This window comes from Strix aluco, chromosome 21 (assembly GCF_031877795.1).
Source record: "Strix aluco isolate bStrAlu1 chromosome 21, bStrAlu1.hap1, whole genome shotgun sequence".
Taxonomy (NCBI): Eukaryota; Metazoa; Chordata; class Aves; order Strigiformes; family Strigidae; genus Strix; species Strix aluco.
This window is the reverse complement of record NC_133951.1, coordinates 10,686,391-10,709,461: the sequence shown is the minus strand read 5'-3', so window position 1 is coordinate 10,709,461 and position 23,071 is coordinate 10,686,391. Positions and strand designations below refer to the sequence as shown.

Genomic DNA, 23,071 nt, shown 5'->3' with positions numbered 1-23,071 from the left:
TATGCATTCTTACAGCAAAACTGCTAGCAGTAATAAATTCTTTTGGTATATATGTTATCTGAGATAGATCTCAGACATGCTGTATCTGCAGAAGTCTGACTCTTGTCTTTTTGACAACAGTTAGTTTGATACTGTCTGTTATTTGAAGTGTTTGAAGCTACTTCATCTTACTGTACTGGGGTTCTGCTAAAATACAGTTGTAAAGGATGTCTAGTCGTGGAATTCAGGAGGATAACTATTAAGTTCTGTCCAATTATGCTATGTTTTGCCTGCAAGTATTGGACTATTTGGGTATCATTTGTCCATAGCTTGCAAAACCCAGAAAAGCAAAGACTACATAGAATCATAGAATCATTTATGTTGAAAAAGATCCTTAAGATCATCAAGTCCAGCCATAAACCATGATAACACACATGATAAAATACAATTTAAATCTCTACTTCCTATAGACCAGTTCAAACAGGTATACACGAGAAGGTACTGTCCCACACATGAAGACTTTTATGTATTTCTGATCTTGCTTTGAGTTTCAAATTTGCTTTATTTAAAAGAAATAGAAAGCATAATTAATGCTGTATGTAGCAGGAACTGAGAGTTGGGAGTGAAGAATTTCAGTGTGCTGTGGTGGGATGGGGCTTCTGGAACTCAGAAGTGCATCTAGTGGGGAAAATAGGAAGGTGACACATCAGAGATGAACTATAATTTCAGAACACTTGAAGGTAATTTTAACAGCACAGCACTTCTTAATACTGCTTTTTTTGTGCTATGTGGAAATACGTTACCTAGCAAACAGTAATGTATATCGGTAATTTTGAGCGTAAGTATCTTCGGCTCGTTTTTTTTTATGGGGGTTGTTTTTTCCTACTAAACTTGTATCAGATTCTTCCTTCAAGATCATCTTAGAGGGTCTGGTAGTGCTCTCCATTCCTATCCATGATTGCCAATTGTCCTAAGCATGCTTTTCTCCTTGTCTTTCTTTGAATCTGTTCTTGCATTCAGTGATAGTAAGGATGAGATGTAGTTAAGCAGATGTGAAGGGGATATTAACTAAAATATAGATACGTTTTTTTGCAGTGAAATAAATCTACAGTCAATTTCTTCAGTAACAGTCCATAAGTTGACTAAGCTTTAAAGCCAGTGATACAAAGAGTGTCCAGAGTGTTTAAATTTTTGACTGACCTGTTGCCTATAACCTGTCTCTTGTGTTTCGCTCAACGCTTGAAAATAAGGGTGGGGAAAAAAGGCATTTAACATAGTGTTACATTTTCTTCACAGACTCTGACACATCTCTGGGACCTGCAATGACAAGTCAGAACAGTAGCCATGCAGAGAAAACTGGTGAAATGTCCTCAAAGCAGTCAGCACCAAAAGTGCAGGTCCAAAGATCTGTCTCCCGAGAAACCATCACTATTCATTTCTCTGCATTTGGGAAGGAGGAAGAAGAGGAGGAAGAGGAGTTTAAGGAATTTCTTGATGAGGAACTAGATGACCAAAGCATTGTAACAGCACTTGAAGCCAAGGAAGACCTCTGCTTTGAGCATACCGGCCATGACTTTTCTGGTCCAGCTACCTCGCTTAACGTGGCCAACTCTGCATTACTACTGTCCTCATCGCCTGCAGTTCTGCCAACTGCAGAGACTGTAAAGCTGTTGGATTCTCCTTCCACATCCCAAGTATTCAGCGCAGTGCCACTAGTCCTGTCTCCATCATCACACTCATGTCATGCAATTAGCTCATCAGGTGCACCACTACCTGTGGAACAGAAATCCAGCCTGTCGTCTTCCCCATCCTCATCCCCTTCCAGATCAGTTGTCTGCTCTAGTGGATCATCCACAGTTTCTAGTTCAAAGCCTTTTAAGGGTTTAGTCAAGTCCCTTTCAACAGATGTGGAACCAAAAGAACCCACCCCACCGATGCGACATAGACAGTTAATGAAAACCTTAGTGAAATCTCTGTCTACAGACACTTCTAAACAAGAATCTGAAGCTGTGTCTTACAGGCCACCTGACTCAAAACTGAACTTGCATCTGTTCAAACAGTTCACTCAACCTCGAGCTACAGGTGGTGATTCTAAAACTGCCCCCTCATCTCCATTAACATCCCCCTCTGACACCCGTTCCTTTTTTAAAGTACCTGAAATGGAGGCTAAAATTGAAGATACTAAAAGACGCCTTTCTGAAGTAATCTATGAGCCTTTTCAGCTGCTCAGTAAAATAATGGGTGATGAAAGTAGTAGCCACAGGCCCAAAGCCTTATCTTCAAGTGCTTCAGAACTCTCAAACCTTTCCAGTTTGAATGGCCATTTGGAAAGCAATAACAACTACAGCATTAAGGAAGAAGAATGTGATTCTGAAGGGGACTTCTATGGAAGTGACTCCAACCTGAATAGGAACGATCAGTCAAAAACGGCTGAGGAACATGCAAAAGAGACAGAGACCAAAAGCTCTCAGTCTGCAAGCACAAAGGACATGAGTTCAAAAACTTCACTCGTACTTGAAAAATGTTCATTGTCTGCACTAGCAAGCAGAGAGGATGAGGAGTTTTGTGAACTGTATTCTGAAGACTTTTCCTTGCTAGAGGATGAAAGCAAAACTGATAAACCTACTGAAACTTCGCTCGATCCAGAGATGACTGAGGAAAATGGTACTATGCTCAGTAGTGAAGATGAAAATAATCCATATGTGCAACAACCTAAAATACCAGTGAAAACTTTATACTTCTTAACACTGTTAGTCTATGCTTACTTTATTATCCCTCTCCCTGGCTACGTAAGTGGACTCTTACTTGGAATGGCCCTTGGATTTATGATAGCTGTCTGTGTGATTTGGGTTCTTACTCCACGTACTCATGAATATCTCAAATTGCATAGAAGTATGAAAAAGCGATGGAATACAGGAGCTCTAGACATCAAAGAACCTGAAATACTGAAGGTGAGGTCATTGCATTTTGTGTGTCTGTCTGTGAGCATTTTTTTGAGTAGAAGTAATAAACTAGATTTATTGTGAAAGGTGTAAATGAGCTGAATTATCCCCATTTGTAAATACAGTATTGTTTTGGGGTCAGGCAGCTTTGGCAGGGGCACAAATGGTTTAGTATCTGAGAATATGTAAGACTTCAGTATCCTTGAGGATTAGTAGAAAACCAGAATTGCTTCAAAAGTAAAAGGGCAAATGTTTTTGCTGATAGATTTGAAATGATCCAGCTAACTACTGAGAGCAAGTAGTGTCAGAGTTTAGAGTGTAAAATAACATTTGTGCTTGAAGCTGCATCTTGTGAGATGTATTTTGTTTATGGGGTATTTTACTGTCTAGGCAGTAATTTGTCTTGTCTGTTCAGTCTAAGCAGATTCAAAAGCATTGTGTTCCAGTAAAGCATAGGTAGTTGGAGAGCATATGGATTCTCCTCAAACATTAAGCTAATTAGAATGGGAGGAGGAATGAGTGGTGAAAGGGACATACTCATGGGTTATGATGTCTGTGGTTCTGCATGCTGCTATCTTGAATGTTGTACTATATAATATGGATTACAGTTCAGTAAAACACATGCCTGAGAGCTGGGTTTTAAATCAAGCTCTTAGAAAATTTCTCCTCCATCCTCTTTGCCCTTCCCCATCTCCACTTCTTGTTCAGGTACTGCAAGCTGTTGTCGCTTTGTATGTCTGGCATATTGCTGTCTGTCCAGTTGTGATTCATACAACCACTCAGTTAACTTCAGTGGCTTTGCGCTTCTTCCTTGTCCCTGTCCTGCCTCTCCTAATTTCCATCTCTGATGAGTTAAAATAATATTTTCCCAATTTCAGAATTCTGAATAATAAAGCATCTACTAGTTTCTGATGTGCAACAACATTTCAGAATGATAGTGATACAACCTTCACTTGATATCACTTGCTTATCAAAGTATTTGTGAATGCTTTCTTGCATTTGTGTAAATATTAAATCCATCCTGAGCTTCTGAAGGTGCATCTCCAGTTGTATAACAACACAAAGGTTGCATGAATTTCAATTCATACTGTATTGGTTATATGCTGTAGAATCTATAGTATATTGATAGCTAACCTCATGTTTAGGTAACAGAAAAATTGGTGAAATGGGGTATAAAAGCCAACTTTTGCTGAATACATGCAGCAGATGCATGCCCAGCCCTGATGCTACCTTGGTGTTCCTGCTTTTCTTGAATGTTATGAGTTGTGGTCTTTATTTGCTGTTGCAAATGCAGACTGAACAATCATGCCTGCCCAGTTGATCTAGCTGCTGCTTATGTGTACAGATCTTCACAAACTTTAAGTTCTGTTCTTCTTAATTGGGTGCTGAGACCTTGCGTATAAATTTGCCTTGATACTTGAAAGCTTGTAAAGATCCTGATACTCATTGTTGGGTGGTGTTAAGATGGCTCTTTGAAGTGTTAGCTATTATTCGGGAACCATTAAACTATATTTTAATACTTTTATCCAGGAGATACATTTTATGAGAATAACTGTAGGCAAGAAATGAACTGTGCAGAGAAGTCTGTATGAATGTAGATTGTTTTATGTGACCTGATAAGTATTTCTTGTGCTCATTAACACACAAAGTAATTGTCCTTAATATGTAAAGCCCTATAAAAGGGCTTTTTAATGCTTCAGGAGTTTAAAAACCAGCTCAGTGCCCATATTGTAGTGGAATATAATGTAATGTGATTTAGCAGATTGCAAGTTGTTATTCCCCCTGCATACAACTATTTTCTGTTTGCCTCTGTCAAAATGAGCACTGTACAGTTTAGATCCTCTAAAAAATGAGATGAAGATTTAATCAGTAGCAAAACTCATGTGAATATAGGAAAAATCAAACTTGATGCTATTGCATAAAGATGTTCTCTTCAGGACTTGTTGGTTTTGTATTCTGGCCTGAACTGCTTTCATGCCATTATGATAAAGGCTATGAGTAAGATAGCCTTTAAGGGCTCTAGGAGTTAGGATTATGCCAAACTGCTGTCAGGCTATTTTTGTACAAGTACGTGTGCATTCTCCCCAATGTAAATATTGTCTGAGAAGTTCGCGTTTCCCTGGGTTCAAGAACTAGTGGAAAATTCCCCTCAGCAATTGCCGAAATACCTGGATATTAATATTATCTCCCCCAAAATTTTTCTTTTGCAATGTGAAAGAATAAAACACCATTGTGCTCGTTAGTGTATGCTTCTGTAGATTTCTGTACTTATGTTGCTCAAATGTCTTTGGTGTTGGAGGGAGGAACCCTGTCCCGTCAGAAAATGCACACAAACTCCTTGCAACTTCAGTGTATGTTTTCTTATCTTCTTACTCCCTTAGTGTTCAGTTCTCTAGCTTACTTTTCCTTTTTTCCTCTGCCCACATTTTTTTTCCTTGTTTAGTGCATTAGTCTTTTCTGACTTCCTTGTTGGCCTTCTCGAGTGTTCATTCCCTTGTGTTGTGCTGGCTGATACAAAAGGTTTTAAGTAACAGCTAAAATGGAAATGATGATTTTACCCGTTCCATTAGAACGAACTTTTATGAGAAGACACTCACTATTGGCAGTGCCTGCTGGAGAAGTGAAGCTTTTTGAACCACAGCTGTACAGAAAGAGGAGGCTTTTTACCAGCATGCTGTTTCTGAATATCACCCAAGGGATTTCATGTTTGGTAGTGGCCTCTGGCAGACAAATGTGTTTTCCAGTTAAGGTGAAGGTTACTTTTACCCACCTTGGACCTTTTTAGTGTCTTTAGATTCCCTGTCAATAAAAACTTAAAAAAACATTACATTTTTCCTCATAGCAAAATACTATTGAAGTATTATAACTTCATTATAATTATATGGTGGTAATGAGAAGGATACTAATACAATTAGTTTGATTCCAGTGATCAGCAGTCTTTCATGAATTGTGGTGCTGGAGCATTTGATTATATAATTTAAAGATAATGGATATAAATCAAACTGTTAATATCACTGAGAAACTCTGGGAGCAGTTTTAATCCAGGCTTGGGTTTGTGTTGTGAAGTTGACTTGCTGATTCTTTTATTTATGTATTTGAAAATATCACAGAAGTAATGATTTTTATTTATTTTTTTTGCAGACCAGGTCTGTCCCCCCAGCCTTCTGGGTCCCTTGTGAGGATTTTTTTTGTAGTTCCCCCCATCTCCCCTCTCAGGTTAAGGTCTGCCTGACATCTTAAACTAAGTACCATTAAAAAGTTGATACTCTACAGGGCCTGACTCTGCAGTTCTCACTCGCACGAATTCTGTTGAACTGCAGTTGGAAGAAAATTTGCAGCCCAGAGCCATGAAAGAGGAAAAGCAAACCAGGGTGGACCTTTTAAAGCTGTTTTATGCAAGTACTGGTGTTCCACAGACTCGTGCGTAGCCCGGAGGGCCAGTACAGTTGATGGTGCTGTGTGACGCGCTGCACCCTGAGAGCCAGCTCAGTCTCTGCTGTCTAACAAACAGGCCAGATCCTGTTAGCACATGTGTGGGTTTTTGAATAGTAACTGTGACCTTTGCTATAAAAACCATGCTGTCCAATATTCCAACCAGATACTTTTTCAGGTTAGTTGTCAGATGGTGAGGCACTTTCTCCTAATTTCAGCTGTGAATTCAGAGCAACTGCTGACCTTTATAAATGGAGGTCACAGGATCAGTGTAAATGGCAAGCAGCTGCAGAGTAGCATATGACTATGGTCATTGTCCTCCCTGAATTACTAAATTTCTTATTTTAACAACTTCGCTAGTACAAAAAAGACCCATCATACAGTCACTCCTCTCCTACACAAGGAAATCCATTGTTATTTCAGTAGTTGGGGAAAATTCATCTGTTGCTAGCACGTTATGGTAACATAACTTCTCTGTTTAGATGCATTGCAAAATGGTTTCTGTAGGCTGTGAATCTTTTGTTCCAATTTGTTTTTGCAAAGAGAGGGGTGGAGGTATTTCTGCTAAAATTGTTCTTAGAATGCAGGAACCTCAGAATTAATTTGGGGGTTTCTTGGATAACCTTCTCAAAAATAGTTTTTGTGGTAGATGAAACAGTTTACAAATATGAAAATTGTTGAAGTGGAAGGCAGGTGGTGTCACTTCCTTCATTAACACTGTTAGTTATATGGGAGAAAGAAAATTCCTGCAGCTGGCACACATTCAGATTCATTAATAGAGTGAAGAATTGTCATTTGGTGAAGTATTAACACTTCACTCTCAGCTGTATAATGTTTCTATATGTTACAAAATAACTTGAAAATTGAGTGCAAAAAGGAAACAGTGCATCCTTAGAAATTAGGAAACTAAAAATTCATGTACAAGGAGGATTTGTAGTAACGTAGTGTGGTATCTCTTTCATCCTGACTGTTAGCTAGGTACTGTCTGAAAAGAAAGCCCCAAGTATTTGAATTTGAACTTCTGTATCTTTTGTTTTTTTGGGCTCTGCCTCAAATACATGAAGCAGCCAGTATCTTCCTTGTATAGAAATCACTATGTAGGCTGCTACATTAGATGGTAGGTGTATTTATGTTCTGTTGGCTCTAGATTTTGAACGTTTGGTACCTTAGGCAGCGTGAAGTCCATTGTTAAAAGTCTTGGACGGGTTCTTCAGTTGCTAATAACCTGATGGTTGTGCTATGAGAAGCAGCGTTTGCACTTCTGTTGGGTTTGTTATGTGCAGTGAGCAGGGAAGGCGACAGTACGGGGTTTGAAAATTGTGTGTTTGGCAGATTATCCAGCTAATCCATTTGTTTGAAGTAGAAAGCCTGGGCACATGGTAGGGATCAGAAAAACAGGTGGGACTTCCCAGGGCTTCTGAATGCTAAAAGAGAAGCAGGAATACACAAACTGAGGAAGCAGAGATTCTATTTTGTTTATTTTTGTCCTTTAAATTCAGTGTGTCTTGCTGCTGCTGCTGGGAGGACGGTGGCAATCTTCAAAAGGACCTCTTCTCTGCTGTTTAGTTGTGTAGGGTAAGGAAATCTTTTGGCAGAAGGGCTGGTACTGGCACTGTTATAGAAGAAACAGGAGAGGAAAGGTGCTGGTCTAGTGAATGACATACTGGATGCTACCAGAGATTCTCTGGACTTAGTTAAGTCACTTAATATAGGCTGGGCCCGACTCCTTTTTATTGCAGGTGTGGCTGGCTCAGCATGTGCTGGAGGGATAAAATTAAACATGACTATAAGGGTGTTGGATAACAGCCTTATCTACAGAGAAGGTATAGCAAAGTTTGTGCATCTGATGTGTGGCCCAAGGTGGTCATGTTGTCTCAAGTTTTCATCTTTGAAACTATGTTCATGGATTTTTACTTCTTACTATGGTACACAGCAGTCAAGAGAATGATGTGTAAATCACTTCTTGTTTTCATCACTACATGTCCTCTGCTCAGCTCAAGTGTTGGTGTCAGAAAACTCCAGCTGGTTCCATCTCAAGCAGGATGCTAAAGAAACTTCCAAGTGTACTCTGACCTTCCTTCTTGGGTACCACACATACCCAGGTTTCCAACCCTCCTACTGAAAATAACATTGTAACTTATTACAGTTATAAAAAGGGCTCATGTGGCTAAGCTTCATTTAAAGATCCACTTTCCAAGTCTCCCTTTCTCTTTGTGCCAGCTTGTGTGGTCTTTGGCTGAACCGCTTTGCGGGAGAAGGTGATAAACTTTAGACAGCAAATTTTCGTCTGTATGTTTGCCTGGCTGCAGGCTCCAGACTTCGGTGTCTGAGCTAGAAATAGCTTGGAGATCTGAGCTGGGGGGCAGGTGGGAGTCTCTCCAGAGATCTGTGGGCCATATGGATATTCCAGTTCTGCACAGAGTGAATGGCTCATGGTGGCTTTAGGCAACTCATGTGGTGTCCTTGTGCTTCAGTAAGTCCAGCTGGAGTTCCTGGCTGAAAATTAATTGCTGTCTGCTCAAAGATGTCTTGGCTTAATAATTTCTAGGAAGGGAATGCGATGTACTCAAACATGCATCAACCCTGCTGTGCAGAACTTTGATGGTTTATAGAAAACTCCTCCTCATGCATTGTATTTACTATATGGTAGTTGTATACACAAAGCTGCTTCAAAGAGCATGTGTTGGTATAGGTATTTCTGTTAATAAAAGAGGTAGTCTGCTTTGGAGCTGAGCGAAGATGAATGACTTAATCTTTCCTGAACATAACAGAAATGCTAATTTATCTAGGTTTTTCGGGGTTTATAGTGAAAATGGATCTAGATGTTGGAGTAAGCAAAACGTAGATATCACTGTTACTATGGCACCCAAGAAAGAGTATGCTACCTTGAGAAATTATATGGCACTGAAGTAAATGAGCACTAAAATAAATTTTATATTTCTATGTGTGGGTGGAAACTTCTTTAATCAGTTAAAATGTTGCAGCAATTTCTGGGATGTTTTGCATAAGGCAGTTACAACTATTTTGTTTTGAAGAATACTAGGGATGCTCGTTCAGCTTTGCCCCCTTCCCAGCAGCAGATGCTCTCCCCTGTACTGTACTTTCCTAGGTATTTGTAAAGATGCTATTCTACTTCATGCTCTAGGGTACGTTTAAGTCTATCTCCTTTGCTTTCTGTTGACATTAATGAATACTGAGTATGCCAAATTAAGGTTTTGATGTGCAGGTAGAAGTAATTATCAAAGTATGTTGTAGGGCAGGTTAAGAGAAGGAAAACTTGTCCTCCTTGAATGGGTATTTTGGCTTGTCTTCTGCTCTATTTATCATCTTTCATTTTCTGTAAGAAGATGTTAGAGAAGAGGAGTAAGATCACCCCCATGGTTAGAGTCAGCACTTACGGCCTTGTTACAGCAGGGCTTGCTTGTTTGATTTCTGTTTCTTTTGTTGCACAGGAACACATGACATTTAATCCCTGTGTGTATGACTGCTGTGGTGTAACTGGGCAGATAAAGCAACATGTTAAGTGATGTTAAACAGTGATGGTGTGTTAAAATAAACTCCATTGTGGTCTTCCACTCAGTCCTTAATTGTTGGTGATTAAAATGTCAGTGCTGTCTATAAGCAGGCAGACTGTTTGCTCTGCCTTGACTGTCGGTGATGAAAATGTCCGTGTTTGCTGTAAGCAGATGGACTGCTCTTCCCAGCAAGACTGTATCTGCAGATCTCGCAGCACTTCATGAAGATGAGGTGGAGGAGCACTGCACTACATATACAAAATGATTTACTCAGAAAAACAAGTTGTGTTCTTGGGATACAGTCTTCATCTCACACTCTCTCAAGTTTGGTGCCACCTCATTTAGGGTGTTTACTGCTGTGTTGTATTTGTACAGTAAGTGATGTCACTTTGAAAAAAGCTTGGATAATTATTTAAATACTTTGATGTATGTGCTGTACTTGGTTTTCCAGCAGTTTAAAAGCCTGTTAACAAGTGTTTTCTTCTCTAGGGATGGATGAATGAAATTTATAATTATGATCCAGAAACATACCATGCTACGTTGACTCACTCTGTCTATGTGCGACTCGAAGGAAGCACCTTAAGACTTTCAAAACCCAATAAAAATATTTCTAGAAGGGCTGTGTACAATGAGCCAAAGCCTGAAGTCACGTATATCAGCCAGAAAATTTATGAACTTACAGAGAGCAAGGTGAGTGTGCCTGCCTTACATCTGATTTTAACAAAGAATACATTGAAACCTTGAAATTTTTTTCACTCCTCTAGTTTCATGTGCTGTCATTATGTAAACAAAACTGTTGTCGTGACTAACTTGCAAAAGATTGTGCTGGGGAGGAAGATTGAGCCACGTTTAGAAAAAAATACGTATTTACACAGTAAAGGAAAAGCATGATTTTCCTCTGTCAGTTCAAAGCAGAAGTTAACACATGGGAGTTCAGAGAATTGTTCCCCATACAGTAGATTACTGCATGACTGTTCTGAAGCTTACACCAAAAGGCATAATCTTTGGTGGTTGTCTCTATCCCAAGGCAGATCAGACAACATTTGCATTTCACTGGAAGGGGGAGTGTACATTGTATATGGATGTAAAAGAGGAGAGCGAGATGTGGCTGGGACAGACACGACTTGCTGTTGGTACCCACTGTCTAGGGAAGGGGATAGGGATATTTGCAGTTGGAAGAGTGCATCGAGAATAATGCTGGAACAGTTTTCCTACATGTTATTTGCCTGTCTCAAGTCTGTGAAGAGTTGCCATGTGAAGTTGATTCCATTGGCATTGTATTAAGTAATACATCAATACCCCATGATTAAAAGAATGGATTTTTTTAATGTGCTGCATCAATAGAAGGCCTTGGCAGTACAGATGTAGGAGGAAACTATGCTTCAATTGACTGTGAGAGTTAGAGGGAGAGAGAGACCAAGGCGACAGTGAGGAAAATTTCCCTTTGTTTCCCTGAGTCAATAAGGGAAAGGAGCTTGCTGTCAGCTCTGCTTTCCGTTAAAGGAATATGGTGAAAAATATAAAGCAAACACTTAGATTCCTGCCTATTGCAGATTTGTTTTCCCATAATGAAGACAAGCAAAGCTGTCACATGCTACAGGAGCACTTGACTGACAATTGTTCTCCATGGTATTTTAGAAAAATTTCCAGTACTTCCCCCTCCTCCCACCCCCGATTGGTTGCAAAAGTGCTGGGTGCCCTGAGTATAATAAGCAAATTATGGCTGTTCTCCAAGGTATGTACCCACAGTTTTTGGAGAACACGGGTAAGCTCAGCCCCTAGATTAGAATTTTTAACTCTTATTACTCTTCTCATCACTTGCGTTTTCTCAGTTCTCTCTGAATATACCAAATTCAGAATATAATTTATAAATAAAGGAATAAAATTGCTTTTATTCCTTGATTCTTACATACTTGATGTGAGAATCACTTGATGTGAGTATGGCCAACTTCAAACACTCAATTTCATGAGGTAGGCCTAAGAAGTTGAGTTTCAAAACTCAGTTTAGATTCTCATTACCTACCCTGTGGTCACAGAAATAAGGTTCTTGTTTTTTCTATTCTTTCTGCATAACTATGAGAATAAGATCTTTTAAGTGAAAACTGAGTTTTTCTATGATTGTAGAAGTCTAAACTACTTGAATGGTCCTTGTTTTAGTCCCAAGGCTATGGCTCACCAAAGACCTAGTGGCAGCAGTGGGCTGGACATCAACCAGCTGTACATTAAGAGTCAGTTAAACCCAGCAGATCCAGTGCAGGATCTGTATCTCTCGTGTTCATATGTTCTCTATGTGACTACAGAAACACAGAAGATACAACTGAAAAATAAATTAATTTAACCCTTTCATTTATTCCTCAGATTTTCCTGGTTCCTAAGAGTCTGGCACGAAAACGGATTTGGAATAAGAAGTACCCTATTTGCATTGAACTTGCTAGACAGGATGACTTTATGGCTAAGGCCCAGACTGATAAAGAGAATACAGAGGAAAAGTTATCTACTGAAAAAGTGGACTTGAACAATGAAGAATCCAAGAAACCTCAGGATGGAGCAAAGTATACTAGCCAAAAGGATCAAGTGCTTTATCTCTTTGGAAGGACAGGTAGGGAGAAGGAGGAATGGTTCAGAAGGTTCCTCCTCGCATCCAAGCTGAAGTCTGAAGCAAAGAAGCCATCCAGTTTATGTGGGAGCAAGCCAGGTATTCACATTTCGTATTCTAGTAAAAGTGTCTGTTAGAAGAAACAAACCAAAGTTGTGTTTTCTCAGTGGTAGTTATAGCAACTATGGAGCCATAGTGATCTTTACAGACAAATAATACTAAAGACACTCTTCTGCTCCTTATCTTGGCCTCTCATTCCCACATTCCCGCCCTGCCTTTTCCTCTTGGCTATATACTTGGCTATATGCCCTCAACTATTCTTACTATTTTTAGACTGTTTTATGTGAATACACTATTTTTCAGTGACTGTAACAACTCTTGTAATTTTTGTTAGGATGAATTGTTCAATCCTTTTTCTCTCCATACTGTTGTAACTGATGTCAATATTTGCAGTATTACACTCAAACTTCTTATTGGTCATTCTTCCTCCTCCATCCTTCCTTCCACTCCAGTCTCCTGTAAAGACTAAAGAGCTTTCTCATGGGTTAATGTCACAGGCAAACATATTTTTCTGTTTAAATAAAAAGTCCTGTGCTAATATATGTATATCCAAACCAACAAACATGTTAATCTACAGTATTGATCAAATGTTTGACATGCTAATTTAGAACCATCCTCTGATATAGTTTTATATCTGAATGACTCATGCTTTTCTGTCTTTATGTATTCTCAGAGAAGCTTTTAAAATTGGTTAACATCATTATTTCTGGCATATAACTTCTTGAAATGCAAATGCAAAATTAATGGCTAATTAAAATTCTAATAGTTACATGCTTTTGACAGTCCTTTTAATTGTAACAGCCTATAATTAAATTTTTTAAAAAAAAGTTCAGTTATAGGTACATTTTAATCACCCAACTTTTATTTTAGGCATTCCCTAGCAGGGCTGTGGGGAATTCTGCCATATGTTATACATATGTGAGTGTCCATATTTAAATATGCTATTGATCAGGTGAGTTTTCCAGTCTCACATCCTACTGAGTGCTGAATCATACCAAATATTGACTAATTTGGGTTTAGGACCACCTAAGCACGCAGCAGTGGAATTTACATTTACCCTTCAAAATGAGAAAGCACTGCTCTGAATGGTCTTTTTTTTGGAATAAATTATATCTGCAAGCTAATTTTGTTCCTTTAAGTGTTTGATCATACGCTCTGCTACTTGACTGTCAGGTTCCTTTTCAGTTAAACAGTATTATTCCTTTTAATTTAGGGATCTTGCCAACACACAGTAGAAGCGATAGTCAATCTGGAGTTCTCACTCACAGCCGAAGCAGCAGCAAGGGAAGTGCAGAAGAAATTGCATCCCAGCCCAAGCACAAGGATCTGGTTGGCAATGTGCGGCAGAAAATGCTTCTGGACTACAGTATTTATATGGCAAAGTGTGTTCCACATGAAAAGAAAAGCCCTTCGGGTAGTCCAGTCCTCAGTGCAGATAGCAGCCCTACAGCTGTGAAAAAGGTAATACTTTTCCCCCAAAAGATGCGTCAGAGGTGGTGATATATTTTATCTTGTTAACTACTACTTTAAAAATCAGTTATGTAGAAAGAAAAATTAATTTCAACTACAGGTTGGCCCTAAACTTTTTATAAAGTCAGTGTGGCTTTTCACGCTTGCCAGTTCCCTGTTGACCACACTTTCTTCTTAATATAACATACAAGTTTTTCATTGGTTTAGTTTGATTTCTTATTTTCCAAGAACACCTGTGGTTCTTCTGACCTTTGCAGCGTCTTGTACCTAAAAGATTGTACAGCTGAAGGCAATATATCTGTAGATTTTCTTCATTAGGAATGCACAGGTGTGTCCTAAAAACCATTGGTCCCAAAATAACTTATATCTTAAGGTTAAAACAAACAAACAAAAAAACCCCCAAAATTCCAGAAACCTCCCTTTCCAATAGTGGTAAAAAGTTAGCTTTTTCTGTGTATATTCTAAAGCAGATTGAATTAAAAGCATATTTTTGAGGTCCTGGCTTGTTGAAATGATTTAAGTGGAATTTTTAGTACTTGGTAGTAAAATTGATATTCATTTTCTGCTGACTGTAGGGAGCTAAAGGCCTTCTACCTTTCCTCAATGCATCTGAGCACCTGAGTGGGACAGAATTGTCATATTACACAAGTATAAATTGGATGCTGTTTGTAGCAGTTTTTCAGTGAAGATATTACACTACAAAATCTGTTTTCAGCCCCACATTTGGCTTTGCTCATGCTCTCTGGACCACATAAAGCAGTGCTTTTTGTCCTGGACCTGAGAACTGTTTTTCTGTTGCATGTTTCAGAAAGTGCTTATCCTCTTTGGTTCTTCTCAAGAAGGATGTCCTGGCCCTGTTGCTGTGAACAGGGTTAGGATTTGCCTTTAGTATGTATCTGATGGTCCTCTGCCTGTGGCTTTGATGACAGTGGGGCAGTTTTTACTGCAGTATACCTGCTGCTTGGGTTGACTGGGGGACAGAAGCGGAATTGGCTCTTGCGTAGACTACAGCTTGATTTGGACAGTCTTGCTCAAAAAGACGTAAGGCGTGGATGGATGGATTGTATGGTTTCCATTTTTTTATATGTCTTTAAAAGCAATACTAAATGGCTGATATGTGAGTATTGTGTAATAGCAAACAATGTCTAGCGCTCCAACTAATCCTTTGGTCTCTTGGACTGCTTTTGAATCACTCTTAATAAAACAGAACTTTAAGTACAGCACTGTTAATAAATAGATCCTTAATGTTAAGTGTAATCACTATTCATTTAAAAGATGTGATTCATGTCATGCATCTTTGTTGCCAGACTTTCATGCAATGTCCAGTAAGGAGTAGGAGGCCATGGTATAGCGTATGAATAAACACATCTTGTGTTCCCCCAGGAAAAAAGATATTCTAGCCCCTGACAACCCCTGAAGCAGTGATGAATTCGCTGCTGAATCTGGCACGTGTCAGAAGTCATTCTATAAATAGATCAAGAGTGCTGTCAGGAAACTTGCGTCACAGCAGAAGCTACTAACCCAGCAATTCTGCCTGCGTGAGGCTGCAGCCATTGGGAGCGGTTGTTGCCAAGAAATTATGTTCAAAACTGTAGCATTTACTTGACTCCTCTTAGCACTGCTTTTCTGCCAGCTCCAGGATTTCTGCCTGTACTAACGAAAGGCAAATTCTCCTTTCATTGCTGGCAGTTGAGAGATGTTAAGTGTGTTGTCTTTTCTTCGTGGAAACCTCCTGGTTTTAATGAAATACATGATAGCATGTACACACCCAGAATTATTCAGCTGCCTTTGCTTTAATGTCTATAGTCAGTGATGTAACATCTGAACATATATCTCCAAGTATTATGAGACCAAGACACAGTCCTCTTGGACTGTAAATAAAACCTTTAATGCAGCAGAAGGGACAGTATGGTTTCCTGAATCCTATATACAAACACTGGAAGGAAGAATTTGTGTCCCTGTACTGCATTTGTTTATCATCTATTTGTGATGTTTCTGAACTGAATTTAAAGATGTGAGATTGGGTCTTGTTTTCCTATTTTTTGATAAAACAGAAGAGGAGTAGAGTAGCTGCTGTTCCAGTCTGTTGGGAAGAGAGAGTGTCTCTACTGCAGACACATTTCTAAGTCTGCCCACTCTGGGTTTAGCTGCTTTTTCTGTCAGAGGTTAAATTACATACAACTTTCTCATTTCATTGCCAGAGATGAAGCTATATCTATGTGCTCTCATTCACTCTGTTGCATGTCAGGATGATGACAAGCGAGCTCATGTCAGGCCAGCTGATCTGCTTGTGAAGCTGCTATCTGTGCTGAGCACTTGGTGCTCTTAGCTAACCCAGCCTATAAATCCGAACTTCCTAGTGTAAATGAGGCCTTTTCTGACTTTAGTTTATAGAATTTATAGAGCTGAATAACCTGCTCTGTGCTTTCAGTTACCAGATGCCCATGTGGAAGCTGAAGAGGAGGAACAGGAGGCCTGGGTTAATGCTTTGCTTGGAAGAATATTTTGGGATTTTTTAGGAGAAAAGTATTGGTCTGATCTAGTGTCAAAGAAGATCCAAATGAAACTTAGCAAAATAAAGGTAACTAATCTGGAGACTTGCACTACACATTCCTTATGGAGTAAAACAAACACATAGTCTTTGAGTTTTAAAACAGTAGAACAAACACTTACTTCACACTTATATGTAAAAGACAAGTAAATAAATGTGATAACAGAGTTCCAGTTCAGCTTTGCTATCTGTTTCCTGGTATGATCTCAACATGGTAACTTTGCTGCTTCAGTTTCAAAATAACTACAGCTGGATTAAGTATTTGTGAAGTTTTTAAGTAAAAAGTAGAGCTATTATTGTGTTTACTTTAGGGATAAATAGAACTGCTTATAAATTACAAAATCTGCTTTGGGAAATAGTAGATTGCCTTTAAGATGGAGGAGATCAGGAAACCACAATTCTGATGTGTTCCTATTAACTTCAGACATACACCGCTTGCAGGAGAGGTCAGTGGGAGTGAGTCAGGGAAAGAACTGTCTGTGAGGTGATGGGATATAATTGTGCATCAACTGCATAAGCTCAAAGGGTGGAGGGAGGTGTGGTGCTTTTGAATGACTTCTGGGTCTTCCCTTTGCATCTGTAACTCTTCTGAACAGCAGCAGTTAATTACAGGCCTGTTTAGCTCCTGATGTTTGGGGAGGAGTTTGCCTGTTCCTAAAGGCAAAGGGAGATAGTCTTGCTGACAAAAGCTCTGAAATTTAGCTGCCAGCACCAGCTGTGAGATGGTGTTGCTTGTGCTTTGGGAAATAAGCAGTAACCTAATTCTGCCCTGGCTGTTTCCCCAATTGTGACAGCAGGGTACCCAAACATCTCACTGGAAACAGTTTAAGTGGAAAGACTGGGAATGGGGAATGGATGTATTTTTGATAGGTTAAAGCACTGTCTGTTCACAGGAGATAGAATTTCTATCAATTAGAAATACTTACAGTAAATAGATACTTAAAGCATCGTGAGTCTGTGCCTCTATTATACTAAAATTATGATAGATTTAGAAGGTAATGTGCTATGAAAGAATTTGCTAAAGATAAAAATAGCTCAGATGTTGATATAACTGCAGCTATCTAAAATATATGACTGAATTTAAAATCCAAAGAAGTCTTTTATCCATAGTAAAATAGGATTTACACTTCATTCTTGAGCTTGCTACATGTTTTGACTAAAAAACATGCTAAAAGTTTAAGGTCAGCATCTGAACTTGAGCATAGTTTTTAAAGCATTCCAAGTTCCGATGCTGAATCTCTTCCTAAAATATTATTTTGAAACTGATAACTGTGAAATCCTAGAATTGGAAGAAATCTGTGTTAATCCTATTTGTGTTCTTTCACTGGTGGCTTTTCAGCTCAATCAGTTCCATAAGTTTAAGACCTTTCTTCTCTCAGGAAACAATGATGTTTAGTTTCCACAACAAGGATTTGATTTTTACATTCTGTTCTTTCAGCTGCCGTACTTCATGAATGAGCTAACTCTAACTGAGCTTGATATGGGGATAGCAGTGCCGAAGATCCTTCAAGCCTTCAAACCTTCTGTTGATCACAGAGGTAAAATACATGTTTCCTCTTCTGGTTTTGCCAGGTTCGTGCCTTCGCACCTGCGTAGAACAGAATTTTGATCTGTTTGTCTTGTGAGTGTTTTAATCAGAGGAAGGTACGCTTAATGAGAGATTGTTCTGAGGAGATACGCTCTCTCTCCAATAGTAGTAGCATCAGGCTTGGTATAAACATAATTCTATGGATAGGAAAGATGAGTGTGCCTTTCCACTGGAAATAGTTACTGAACTAAACTAAAATTTGCATGCAACAGAAATGCAGACCTGTACCTGATACTCTGTCATGGACTACAGAGAACAATGCATATCTCCTCAAGACAGATCTGATCCTGTACCGTAGCAGAAAACAGATTTGGCTCCCTTCAAGAAAAGTTGCCCTGTTCTGCAAACTGTGATTCAGAAAATACAGTTGTAATACTCAGAAAACAAGAATACAGGGTTGCTTTGAAAAGAAACTTCAAAATACAACATAATTTTATGTCCTTAATATTAGATTTTTTTTTTTTATAATCTGAATGACTTTCATATTGCTGCTTTATGAATCGGAACTCTTTTTTTCTCTTTTCTGGCTTGCACGTGGTCACATATGTAGTGTATATTTGAGAATACTCCTATGGCTTGAGTAGTTTCACAAGAAAACAGACTCGGGTTAATGTTTTTTAGCTTCAAAAATGTTTGTTCTACATGATGAGGAGAGGTAGATGCCATTTTTCTTCTAAGACATGTAGTCAGAACAGTCTTTAATTTTAAATTGTTTCTGAGTTTATTAAGGGTTTCTTAACTTAACCTTTGCAAGAATACCAGATGCATGAAATTTAGGAGGAAATAAATAAACTTTATCACTAATAATAAAAATGTTATGCAACTCAAATTATTGACTAAAAGCATGACAAGATTAGTAAGCTCTAACCTTTCCCTCGTAAAAGTGTGAACAAAACAGACTTTGGGGAATTATTAAAATGCTCTTGGACATGCATAACATGTTAGCTAATGCTGCCTGTTGTATCCAAATGCTATTGTTTGCCCTTATCTCACTTGAGACTTGCAACTCTTTGGGGAAAAGCCTTATCTCTGAAACACTGTGTACTTTGCCTTCAACTTCTTGGAAGTATGTTTTCCATGAGCTTTATAAACAAAGCATGCAAATTGTTTTGTTGCATGAGGAACGAAAACTGTCTTTTAAAAGAAATAAAAATGGAATAGATGGAGTAAGCTCATGTGCAATCAGTATTTGGGGAATTAAAGCATGTTGCTGCTTCTTATTGTACGCTTCCTGCGTGGGACAGCGGGTTCTCCACAGCACTTAGGACATTCTCCAGTGTTCCCAGTAGTAAAGTGGCTTCACCATCAGTAGAAATTTTATTCTGATTTACAGAAAAAGTGAAAACTTTCTAAAATTGTTACATGTATGATGCTTGTGGTTTTGTCGTTTCTTTTTAAACGAACTTATGCTTTGGGGTTCTTGTCAGAGTGTTTCCCTTTGCCTAGATTTAAACATTTTTTGAATTCCTTTCTGGGTTCTCACAACTTTAGTTGTAACCAAAGACTAGTTTTAAGTCATGAGGTGATTCAGGAGTCTGCTGAACACTTGACTTCAATTAATTGCCGACAACAGCAGCGAGAACAATTAACTCCTTCAGTTTCTTGTTCAGTTAAACTGTGTCAAGCAAACATTTATGGTAGAATTTGTAATCCTTGTCACTTCTTTCATATTGTTGAATGATATGTGGGCTCTTAATATCTGACTTTTTAAGAGCTTGCAGTAAATAATTACTGAAATAACTTGTTTTGCTATTGTACTTAAAAGGACATAAATAAGGGGATAATAATTGGAAATGCTTATTTTCATAAGGGTAAATGTATATTTTGGTAAATTGACCTATGAATAAACTACACTTGGAATAAAAATAATCCTAAAACTTCATGCCAGTATCTAGAACAAACATTTTAAAGAATTTTTTAAAAGGATTTAAAATAATTCTTTTTCAGTGTTTGAGACAGTCATTTGGGGTAGCCTTTTATGAGGCTTTAAGATGCAGTTACTGATTGTGATGTGCTTTGTTTCAGCCATATGTTTTTACCAGCGCTTGATTATGAGGAAAATACTTTATTATATGGTTCCTCTAAGTAACTGGATTTGTTAACAGTGTTAGGAAAAAAAAAAAATCTCGTTTCTGTTAATACAGCCCTATTTGGGTGGCAGCATATGGTGTAGTATTTACTGTACTTCTGTCAAGGCTAGGGAACCAGATAACTCTGAATAAATCATACCATCTGCCCAATTCTTCACCCCCTTCTCCTTCCCCTACCTCCCTTTTTCCCTCTGGAAAAATGCGCATGAACGTTTTCTGGCCAGAAGGAGTTTTCCCTCTTGGTAATGGCATCCTTTGCTTAATTTGATCTACTGTTAAAACAACATTGACATTTGGAGCATGCTGACTCATTGGTTATCCAAAAGGTCTGTTTAGCTGTATTCTTGTTTCTGATGATCTTACTGCTATTTCGTTACTGTAAAGAGGAAAAATCTATATAAGCTTTGAGTTCTTGTGTTCTGTTTTAGAACAGCATGAGAAAAACTGTATGATGGAAGGGAATAATTTGGTTAGTAAAGAAGCAGCTTTGCTTCAGTACTGCTTCCAACACGTAATCTCATAGTGTATCAATGACCTGGGCTTTGGGAGCTGTGTGTATTTCTGTTAATATAAACAGGTGGGATTGGGGACAGTGCCATTCTTCTGATATGTTTTTGCAGAAAATAAAACAGTTGTTCTTTAAGTGAAGAAGTGTGTCTTTTCTAGATCGATCAAACCCAAAGAGTAGTTATCATCAATTGCTTCCGAATAAGTAAATAAAAGTAGAATGCATTAGTGGTTGATGTGCCAGGTACTGGTAGGGCACATTGTATGCAGCTGCGATATCTAGAAAAGGAAGATGCATAATCTGTGCTTAGTGGCATCTGATTTCTAATCTCTGGATCACAAATACCCTACAGCTTTTTTTAATCAGTGGGACTGCAGGGTGTCACTTAGAGGCAGGAGCTAATCTTGCTATTCCCAAGACAATTCTTTTGGTGATCACAATAAGCAAATAGTCTGCCCAGACAATAGGATTTCACTTAATACCACACGTCTAGAATTGTTCTAAGCAATGACTCTGCTGTGAGTCATAAGAAGAATGCCTATAGCTGAGTTGCTGAGCGATCCTTTTCATAGTTCTTCGATACACCATTGGTCTAAAGCAAAAGAGACTGTAGGTTGCGATGTGTGATGAGTAATACTGCTCTGGGATTTCAAGTTTTGCTTCATTTGGACAGCATAAGTAATAGCAGTGTCCCCATTACTGTTTGGCTTGGAGCAGTACTGTAAATAGTTTTGAAGTGAATCCCTGATTGTATTCTGTTTTCTTTATCTTGATTCAGATCTCTTGAGCAGTTTAGGTGTGTGTAAATCACACTCCTTTTTTTAGATCATTAGCTGTACTCACTGATCTGTCTTTCAGTGTGGCTTTGATTTATATCTGAACATGCAAGTTTGTTCCATAAGCTTAATGTGAACAGAAAACTTTTTTTAAGCTTTTAATTATTTATGAATTGATGACATAATCAGTTGATGAAAAAGTAGCTTTTCTCTTTGGAATAAGTGTGATATATAGACCTCTTTTAAACAAGTTTTGGCTTGACATTAAAATAAAGTGATTGTGCCTGTTCTTAAAGTGGCATCTCTTTTTGTTGTTAATTTTAGGACTTTGGATTGATTTGGAAATGTCCTATAATGGATCTTTTCTAATGACCCTAGAGACCAAGATGAACTTGACCAAACTTGGTAAAGAGCCGCTTGGTGAAGCACTTAAAGTTGGAGAGATCGGCAAAGAAGGGTAAGGTATTACAATGGTAGAATCAAGCGAGAGCTTTCATAGTGAAAAGTGAAATTTTCCTTGCGTATATGCAGCTCTGGCTCTGCAAAAGATTGAAAGGAGCTGGGAAGTTGCATACATGTGAGTATAGAACTTGGTCTTTCTGTGCAACATTAATGTTTGATTACAGCATTTATAACTGTCTTAATAAAAGGCTTTTGTAGTACGATCATTTTTATATATTTTAGTAGGATTTAAAAATATTCTGTGACTAAAATTCAGTTTTGTCTTAGGCTTGATTTGGGGTCTTAGTAAGACTTGAATAGTGGAGATGGATACATGTAACGTGCTACTATGGTACATACAGCTATAGCTGTAAACCATGTAATAGTAAACAACTGTGGAAGGTAAATGGGCTGTAGTTGTTATGTAAAGACATTTTCAATAGCTTTATTGCATCATGGCAATAATCACACCCCTGCTTTAGTCTCCAGTTTTCTTCATATCCCACTTCTGTTTACCTGCTATGTCTAAGAGAAATGCCTTATAAACGAACTAATTAGAAAACACATACTGTAATACTGTAACTTACCTAACTTGTATTTGTGCTTTCCCTGTCAGTTTTATGATGTTTGAATTCTATCAATCTGTCCATTTGTATTAACCCAGTGAGTGACACCTGTCAAATATCCATCCTCTCAGCCGAATGTTGATTCTCTTTGTGCTGTGTTCTCTTTGTACTTAAGAAATCTGCAGTCGCTGAACAGTAGGTGGTCTCTGATTTAGTGTACAACCACTGCCAACAAATCCAGAAAATATTCCCTAAATCTGACCATTTGTTTAGATATGTGTAAAATATCGTGGTCTTTCAGAATTCAGATACTTGTATACTCATGTCATAGCTCTAACCATTTATTCTGAGATATCTTGAAGGAATACTTATAGCAGCACTATATTACACTGCAGTCATGACAAGAAAATAAATGTGAAAAAACTAATGGCTGAATGATCTCATATGCTGGTAGAAATTCAGAGGATTTAAAGTCGACCTAGATTCTCGTTGTCACTGCTTGAAATAAATATTTCTGATTTTGCATCAGTATAATTGCTAGGTGTGATTTTTTTTTT

General features: G+C 38.3%; 1 protein-coding gene across 12 annotated transcripts in view; it reads left to right on the top strand.

Moving 5' to 3' along the window:
* TEX2 (testis expressed 2) overlaps positions 1–23,071 on the top strand; it is a 64,407-nt gene that overhangs the window by 32,418 nt on the left and 8,918 nt on the right. For all 12 annotated transcript variants that reach the window (XM_074847257.1, XM_074847265.1, XM_074847263.1 and 9 more), the window contains 7 exons: positions 1,276–2,930; positions 10,358–10,558; positions 12,227–12,563; positions 13,738–13,985; positions 16,426–16,575; positions 17,984–18,083; positions 21,832–21,964. In XM_074847257.1, coding sequence (XP_074703358.1) covers positions 1,276–2,930; positions 10,358–10,558; positions 12,227–12,563; positions 13,738–13,985; positions 16,426–16,575; positions 17,984–18,083; positions 21,832–21,964 — 2,824 coding nt within the window. The remainder of the gene's footprint in view (positions 1–1,275; positions 2,931–10,357; positions 10,559–12,226; positions 12,564–13,737; positions 13,986–16,425; positions 16,576–17,983; positions 18,084–21,831; positions 21,965–23,071) is intronic.